Raw genomic sequence first — 8,329 nt, 5'->3', positions numbered from 1 at the left:
ATGCATACAAGCGCTCATTTAAAAAAGTGTTACTTCCAAAATATTAACATTTTTTTCATTTGTTTTTTGGTTGAAGGAAGGCGTTAAATGATACCCCTTTTATTATTTGTTCCATGCATAACCACTTTGTAGTGTATACACAACAACCAAAAACTAATAATCCTATATTAATCCAAAATATACACTTGAAAGCTTAATTACCGGCTGGTTTGAAATTCCCGGAGACGACGTTGTCGGAGAATCTTGATGAAAAAGACCAAGGCATTTCAAGATAGCTTTGAGAGTTTGGTCGAGACACTGAAGAGGAATACATAGGTAACTTTCTTCTTCGCTTCGTCTATCTGATTTCTCCATTGAGATCTGATGAGATGAATAAAACTTTTATTACTCGTATTGATTTTGGTGAGAGAAGTGAAGCTGTTCTTTAGATGTGAGTGATTGAGCAGATAGACAACTTTGCCTTTTATAGTGGGCTAACTCGGTATTTGGTGTGACTCTTTATATTATAAAATACGTTTTCTTAAATCGTGACTTTGGAATATGAATAATTAGTCCCTTTTATGTGTCTTTGATTAATTAGTTGACAAAAAATAATCAAGAAATGCAATTAATTCATGCATAATTATTAATTTTATTTGTTGTTGTTATTAGTGAAAATAAGCGCGCATGTGGCTTTTGGCTTTAGGTAGGTTGATGACTCAACTAGTTCACTCGTCGTCGTCCGATGACGAATGTTGGACTATAGAATATAGATTGAATAGTTATTATTTCTCATACTAGTAAGTTTGGATCAAATTATAAAATTACGATCGAAAAAATTATTTATGGTCACTAGAATTTTCAGGCAACTCGTGAAACCACGAGGAAAATGTAATAAAACAAATGTATTTAAAAGTTGGCGTTTGTTTCACGTGGTCACCACTTGTGAGTTGTAAGAATTTTCTCAATACTAGACTTTTAGGCGTTCACTCGTGGAGACCAGCGAAGAAGTTTATGTTGTATTTATGTGTTGATTGATCTAACTAACTCAATTATTTATCTGTTTAAATATAACCTGTCACTATAATTTACTTATTTTAAAGACATAAAAACATCTTCCGCAACATCTAAAAAACTAGACAGCTAAAGAAAGTTTGGTAAAAAATGTCAAAGCAAGTCAGATTAGCTTGTACTACATATATATCCATGATTTTTTTTGGTAAAGAATGGTACGTCTTCGACAATTGGTTCCGATTCAAAAGTATATATTATATATAGTTCTGATCTGATGTGTCACTCGTTTATAAAAACAGACGTCGTGTGGTCAAATATTGTTGTCTTGAGAAAAAAAAAATGACAAAAGAGCAAACAAATATAGACAACGTGTACGACTCTTCCATAAATAATGGAAATTTGAAGTTTTGATTTAAAAACTAAAAAGACAAAAAAAAGGAGCAAAGACTCATTGGTGATTGGTCTCTTGGGACTCCAAAGACTTCTTAATTAACCCTCCTCATAAACTTGTATTGCTGCGTTGGGTATTATATTAGTTTGGCCAGGACTACCTGAACTAGGCTTTTCTTTATCCCTTTTCTTTGCTTTGGCCTTCTTGCCTCTAGTCGACGACAAAACGACATCATCGTCTTTCATGGCAACACCATCGTCTTCCTCTTGTTCATCCTACGTTTAGATTCATATTACTTACGTATAACATGTATTGGCAGGTCTTAAAACCCAAATTAAATACATAAACTTTACTAATATGATATACATCGTCATCCAAACGAAATCAGATTAATTAACTAGGATTTCAAATATTTTCATTTAAAAATAAAAATAGCTAATTATTAGTCCTTACTAATGAGAATTAATAAATCTACACACACAAACGCTTCTAATTAGTTTCCACAACAATTTTTGTTTTTAATTAAAAATCGCATAGTACACTAAAATATACTAGAATCTTGTAAAATTGATAAATGCTGTTAAACAAAGCTTACCGGCTGGTTAAGAATCAGAGGAGGCGACGCCGTTTTCTTCGCCGTCGGGCAAAGAAGACCAAGACATTTCAAGACAGCTATGAGAGTTTGGTCGAGAATTTGAAATGGAATACATAGATAAGTTTCTTCTTCGATTCGTCTATCGAATTTCTCCATTGAGATCCGATAGTTTGGTATACAGTTTCTTAAAGACTTTGGACTATTATTTGTTTTAGTCAGCTTTAAAATTTTTAATTACTTGTTGACAAAATAATGAATTAGTTCATGCATTTACAATAAACTAATTTGGTATTATCAGCAAAAATAAGCAAGTGGCTTTGGATGACTCTAAATAGTTGACTGACTCTATGTGTGTACCCAACAACTTTATTTCAAAGATAGTTCTAATAAATTGGTTGGTAATAATTTAATGACAACCGAGAAGAGTTAATTATTCGAATTCGAATGACTAACGTTGGTCTTAAAATTTGGCTTTTGTTAATGAAATCAACCTTTAAGAAAACATTGATCGTAAATTAGTAATCAGTATTTTTCACATTTAATTGATCATTTTCCATGATTTAAAATTTTGCTAAATTAGTTTAACTCTTAATTTAAAACGTTAGATTGATATCACATGCATGCAGCTAAGTAAGCTAAAAAGTTCTCTTCAAATATATACCACCAAAAATAACCGCATTTAAGACAATTTTAACCATAGTGACAATATCGTTTTCACGTAAAAAGAAAAAACGAATGCGTTGAGTCAACTCGTTCGTGTTACCCCGACAATTTCACCTTTTTCATTAGTACTACTTTACAAGTTTCTTCAATCTCTTCCTACTCGATTGCTACGATCAACACATAATAAAAACGTGTTATAGTATGTTCTCTCTTCTTCTATTCACAAAGAGCTTCAATCATCTCTCTTTCTTAGATTCTTGTCTCAAAGAATCCTCGGTATCTTCTTCGGTACTCCGGTCAATCCCGAAACACTTTAGAAATGCAGATCCTGCCAGCCTAAACAAAGTACACGGATGATGCAAACTATGACTTGAATCTTTGTCCAACGAACCTTCTGCTTCCTCTGTTCTTGTCACTCTCCTTGTTACAGCTGGTGTTATCTCTCCTTTTATGCTTTGAGAGCTTCCAATCTGTGTGATTACAAAAACCGATAGGTTCATTAACAAACAATGACACCAATGCACGTCACGATGAATCCAGTCAACATATAAACCACACAAACTTAATGAGGACTGTTTGGTTCTAACCATTTTACGGATCCATAATCTAAATGTTTTTTTAGAATCCAAGAATCTCTGAGTCATAATCTGGAATCAACACTAGACATATCTGTGTAAAGAAAGCCAAGAGAGGAATCTAATATTGTTGGTTAAAGAAATGACTAGACATATCAACTAAGCAAGCAAATAGCTTTAAAAACAAGGGAACAACACCATCCTGGGTTCGTTACCTAAAAGCCACAACCAACAACATTGAGAGAGACATTTCAAAGAACATCAAAACACATACATACATACATACATACACATGTAAAACCCTGATGGTTATGGCGTTAATGTCAAAAACCTTGAAGACTATTAACCGCAACGAATATGATCCAGAAACCATAATTAGGATGATTACATTTCCTATGTTTAGATAACTTTTCACTATTTACTAATTTCAGAACCCAGAATATTGAAAAAGCCATCATTTCAACTTTTAGCTAACACTAACATTCAAATGTGGGCTACTACTTCCCAGCTAATTATGGCTGCCACTTAATTCTTAATTGCAATCTAAACCCCTCAAGTTCCATAAAACTCCTGCAAATTCCCCATTACTTTTGTTCCCATTCCCAGAAACCACAATGAAGAAACTGAACAGAAATCGTCTCAGACTAGTAATTATCTAACTCAGCATTCGAATCTCAAGAGATCTCGGTTTGGGAATAGTAAGTCAACGTAGAGCAGGTACGACTAAATCCGAGAATCGTCGAAGAAATTGAAAGAGACAGATAGATTTAGAGTACCTGGTGAGACTGTATGAGACTTGAATTGACGGAAAACCCCAAACCATGGTGGCTGATCGGAATCGGATTTCCAGAAAGAAATCGTTTAGAAAGAGATGAACCAGAGGTAGAAGGAACAGAATCAGAAGATGAGCAATTGTTATCTCCGATATCTAAGGAGAAGATTCCGACGACGCAAAGGAGGAGTAAGAGGAGGACGAAGACGAACATTTGGATCCAAATTAACCATGGGATACTATTGTAGCTATCTAACATCAAAAACTCTTTCCCGGAATCTACCATTTTCTATGGAAAGACAAGAATTTTCCCGGGAAGAGAGATTTGAGGAAACGATTGAGGAGGAGGAAGAAGAAGAAGAAGACAATCAGACGAAGAAGTTGGGTGAAGGAAAAAGGATAAAACGACGGAGCTGTGATATTCAGGTCACCGCAAGAGAAAATAACGGCAAAAAATCTTGCTTTTGTTGGTAGTCCACGCGTAACGCGTTAATTGGTTAAACAGGTGAAAACACGTGATCTTTGTAAATCTTTTTAAAGGAATCATCCCTGATTTTATGTAATTTTTTTAGTGTTTAGATAATCTCTTAAAATTCGATGTCAAAAAAATTTAATTAGTCATTCTTGGTTATTGGATTAAATTAGCTGTGAGAAAACTTATCTAATAAATTTATTGCGATTGGTGGACTTGTCCTGTACTCAATGTTTTTAATTTAGCTATAAATGTAAAAATTTAGTAGTTAAAAAACGTACAAATTTAGCTATAATAATCTCTTGGATCTGCTATATTTCTATAGAAAATTCACATGAGATATAGATGCCCGAAATTTCTTGGATGTTTCAACTATATCCACCATATATTATTAGTTTTTTTTATATATATATATATACATTTTTGGAGTACATTTAGTAAATAAATTCTGGAGTTTCACCTTATTTAAGGATAAATGCCATTAGCATTAATTATTTAAATTTTAAAAAAATTAATTAAAAATAGTACCAACACGATTTCGAGATCATAATATCAGATCTTCCTTAATTTTCTAAGTCATTAATGTGATAATATTTAGGAAATATTTTTCTGTAAAAAAAATCCACATTAAGAAAGGCATTAAAATCGACACTAACAATTAAATTATTTAGATATTCAATTGTTTTAAGATTCTTATATCTTATTTGATATTCTTTTTTTAATATCTCATTCTTTAATTACTGCGTTTAGAATTTATTGATTGTTACCTATTTTTGGTGAAATTTATTGGTTGTTACTTATATGGTATACCTCTATCTATATTAACATTTGAATTTAGGATGTACAAATTCAAATATTAATAATATTTATACTTTATAAGCATTATAAATATTAAAAATATTTAAACTTTATTAAAGGTTAAATTTTATAATTCTTTAATTTTTAAGAAGTTAAACTTTATAAAAAGTTTAACCATCTAAATATTTAAATTTTATAAAACGTTTAAAGTATTTATAATATTTAAATTATATAAAAAGTTTGTAATATTAATAATATTTCAACTCTATACAAATTCAATATATATATATATATCTTATGGGAACCATTTAAAAGAAAACTTTTAAATTGACTCGAATTATATATCTTTTAAATAAAAGTATCATTAAAAAGAAAATTAATTAAATGATGTTTAATTTCACCGGACGGGTAGAATGATGGGACAAGTTTGATTTGATATTTATAAAAGATAGTATATCACGAGTGAAATCCTAAAATTAACAATCAAAATAATCTATCAAACAAATTATATTTTGATTTTTTTTAGGAAAATATAGTCCCGTAGTACAATCTAGTACAAATAAATAAAGTTAAAGATAAACATAAAATACCATCACAACTATAAAGAAAATCTACATGTATTTATCATTAGATAAATAAATAAATAAGGTAGGTATGTATCAAAATATAAGATTTCCACATAATTCAATTGTCATCATCAATAATATAAAATTTAGCCAAAAAAGTTATATAATCTTGTAAAAAATCGATGTTTCAATGAAATTTCGTAGAAAGTACAAAAGAATATAGTTATATAAGTAACAAGAAAATATAGTACATGTTGACAAAAATAGAAAAATAAATAAATAATCCGTGTATATTAAAATATATAAAAAAGTAGTTGAAGAGAATATTTGTTTTTTTCCTTTTAATTTTATCCACCTTTTTTTTTTTCTTTTCCCTTATTCGTTTTTTTCCTTTTATTTTCCTATTTACGCGTATTAAAAACTTGTATATAAGTAAAAGCCTCTTTTATGATCTCTCCACACACACAAACAAACTCGTATCAGAAAAATCCCTAAATCTCAACAAAACCCTAATTTCAAAGAAGAAGAATGAGTTACAGAGTCGCTAAAGCATCGCAGTATCTTGCGATCACCGGTGGTGGAATCACAGACATCAAGCTTGCCAAGAAGTCATGGGTGTTTCCATGGCAGTCTTGCACCGTCTTCGACGTTTCTCCCGTGAACTACACGTTTGAGGTTCAAGCTATGAGTTCCGAGAAACTTCCCTTTGTTATTCCGGCGGTTTTCACAATCGGCCCTCGCGTTGATGACCCTCACGCTCTCTTGTTGTACGCCATGCTTATGTCTCAACACGATAAACACTCGAATCACGTCAATGAGCTTGTTCAGGGTGTTATCGAAGGAGAGACTCGTGTTCTTGTTGCTTCCATGACTATGGAAGAGGTCTTCAAAGGTAAACAAAAACACACGTTTTTTGATTATCTTCTTATATACAGAATCTTGTTTGATTCTTTAATAATTTTTTTTTGCCCTAGGGCCCATAAAAATGTTGAGCCGGCACTGTTCTTATGTTTGTGTACATGTATAATCTCTGGATCCTTGTTTCATCAAATTGTGGAATTGTAGGAACAAAGGAGTTCAAGAAGGAAGTGTTTGACAAGGTTCAACTAGAGCTAAACCAGTTTGGTCTTGTTATCTACAACGCCAATGTGAAGCAGCTTGTTGATGTGCCTGGACATGAATACTTCTCTTACTTGGGCCAGAAAACTCAGATGGAAGCAGCAAACCAAGCCAAGATCGATGTAGCAGAGGCAAAGATGAAGGGAGAGGTTGGTGCCAAAGAAAGGAATGGACTCACAATCCAGAATGCAGCCAAGATTGACGCTGAGTCAAAGATCATCTCCACTCAGAGGCTAGGAGAAGGGACAAAAGAGGAGATCAAGGTGAAGACTGAAGTCAAAGTGTTTCAGAATGAGAAAGAGGCTCTTGTTGCTAAGGCTGATGCAGCACTGGCGATTCAAAAGGCTGCTTTGTCCCAAAACTCTCGTGTGGCTGAGGTTGAAGCATCCAAGGCTGTTGCTTTGAGGGAAGCTGAGCTTCAGACTAAAGTCGAGAAAATGAATGCATTGACTCGGACAGAGAAGCTTAAAGCTGAGTTCCTCAGTAAAGCCAGTGTTGAGTATGAAACTAAGGTAATGCATATATCTCAATCATTAGACTTTGCAAGGATTTTCTATTTTTTGTATCATGACATGACATTGTTGTTGTTTATACACACAGGTGCAAGAAGCGAACTGGGAGTTATACAATAAGCAAAAGCAAGCAGAAGCTGTTCTTTACGAGAAGCAGAAGCAAGCGGAGGCGATGAAAGCAGCAGCTGATGCTGCCTTCTATTCTAAACAGAAAGATGCAGAGGGGCTTGTGGCAATGGCCGAAGCTCAGGGGAAATATCTCAAGACCCTCTTAGGCGCAGTTAACAATGATTACTCATCCATGAGAGACTTCTTGATGATCAACAATGGCATTTATCAAGAAATCGCCAAAACCAATGCTCTGGCGATCAGGGACCTGCAGCCTAAGATCAGTGTGTGGAACCATGGTGGTGCCGAGCAGGGGATGAACGGTGGTGGTAAAGGTCCGATGAACGATATTGCTGGACTATACAAGATGTTGCCACCGGTTCTTGACACGGTTTATGAGCAGACCGGGATGCAGCCACCAGCTTGGATTGGTACACTACGTGGTACTGAGCCCAAACAATCACTTCAGGCTCAACAACACAGAGGTTGAGATCTCAAGTGTTGTTGCTTCTTTAATTATTATTTTTAGCTTTTGGGTTTGTTTTCTTATATGTTTTAGAGAAGTTGGAAGTCAGCGTTTGAAGATATAAAACAATAGTATCTGACAAATGTGACTTTGACTAGGGATTTCAAAGGATATGTGTCTTTTTTTTAAATCAAATTTCAAGTGTTTAGTTATTACTTACTACTATCGCGTGTTGAAGTTATCTTTCTTCTCTCTGGATACGGATTATAAACATATGATTTATTTACGTTTGATAGTTG

At 33.4% G+C, this 8,329-nt stretch overlaps 3 protein-coding genes across 3 annotated transcripts; 1 reads left to right on the top strand and 2 right to left on the bottom strand.

Annotated features, from left to right (window-relative positions):
• Window positions 1-1,223: 1,223 nt before the first annotated feature.
• Window positions 1,224-2,162, bottom strand: LOC9301003 (elicitor peptide 2). Its single transcript, XM_002864882.2, has 2 exons — window positions 1,980-2,162; window positions 1,224-1,659 (listed from the first exon to the last, which is right to left on the bottom strand). Exons 1-2 carry the CDS (start codon window positions 2,133-2,135, stop codon window positions 1,483-1,485), a joined length of 333 nt encoding a protein of 110 aa, XP_002864928.1. The 5' UTR covers window positions 2,136-2,162; the 3' UTR covers window positions 1,224-1,482.
• A 465-nt stretch (window positions 2,163-2,627) lies between these two features.
• LOC9302713 lies at window positions 2,628-4,508 on the bottom strand. Its single transcript, XM_021016097.1, has 2 exons — window positions 3,994-4,508; window positions 2,628-3,112 (listed from the first exon to the last, which is right to left on the bottom strand). Exons 1-2 carry the CDS (start codon window positions 4,273-4,275, stop codon window positions 2,879-2,881), a joined length of 516 nt encoding a protein of 171 aa, XP_020871756.1. The 5' UTR covers window positions 4,276-4,508; the 3' UTR covers window positions 2,628-2,878.
• A 1,762-nt stretch (window positions 4,509-6,270) lies between these two features.
• Window positions 6,271-8,324, top strand: LOC9302712 (flotillin-like protein 3). The gene is made up of 3 exons (XM_002866594.2): window positions 6,271-6,717; window positions 6,891-7,456; window positions 7,545-8,324. Exons 1-3 carry the CDS (start codon window positions 6,354-6,356, stop codon window positions 8,052-8,054), a joined length of 1,440 nt encoding a protein of 479 aa, XP_002866640.1. The 5' UTR covers window positions 6,271-6,353; the 3' UTR covers window positions 8,055-8,324.
• Window positions 8,325-8,329: the final 5 nt, after the last annotated feature.

The sequence above is a fragment of the Arabidopsis lyrata genome, assembly GCF_000004255.2.
Source record: "Arabidopsis lyrata subsp. lyrata unplaced genomic scaffold ARALYscaffold_8, whole genome shotgun sequence".
Taxonomy (NCBI): domain Eukaryota; kingdom Viridiplantae; phylum Streptophyta; class Magnoliopsida; order Brassicales; family Brassicaceae; genus Arabidopsis; species Arabidopsis lyrata.
This window is presented reverse-complemented; position numbering and strand designations above follow the sequence as displayed.

Bases quoted from the DNA above. Each gene is read 5' to 3' on its own strand.
- LOC9302713 (XM_021016097.1), bottom strand. From the start codon at position 4,275: ATGGTAGATTCCGGGAAAGAGTTTTTGATGTTAGATAGCTACAATAGT. The intron at 3,113-3,993 runs GTACTCTAAATC...GTAATCACACAG, and splicing joins GTCTCATACAGTCTCACCAG to ATTGGAAGCTCTCAAAGCAT.
- LOC9301003 (XM_002864882.2), bottom strand. From the start codon at position 2,135: ATGGAGAAATTCGATAGACGAATCGAAGAAGAAACTTATCTATGTATT. The intron at 1,660-1,979 runs GTAAGCTTTGTT...ATCTAAACGTAG, and splicing joins CTCTGATTCTTAACCAGCCG to GATGAACAAGAGGAAGACGA.
- LOC9302712 (XM_002866594.2), top strand. From the start codon at position 6,354: ATGAGTTACAGAGTCGCTAAAGCATCGCAGTATCTTGCGATCACCGGT. The intron at 6,718-6,890 runs GTAAACAAAAAC...GTGGAATTGTAG, and splicing joins TATGGAAGAGGTCTTCAAAG to GAACAAAGGAGTTCAAGAAG. The intron at 7,457-7,544 runs GTAATGCATATA...TTATACACACAG, and splicing joins GTGTTGAGTATGAAACTAAG to GTGCAAGAAGCGAACTGGGA.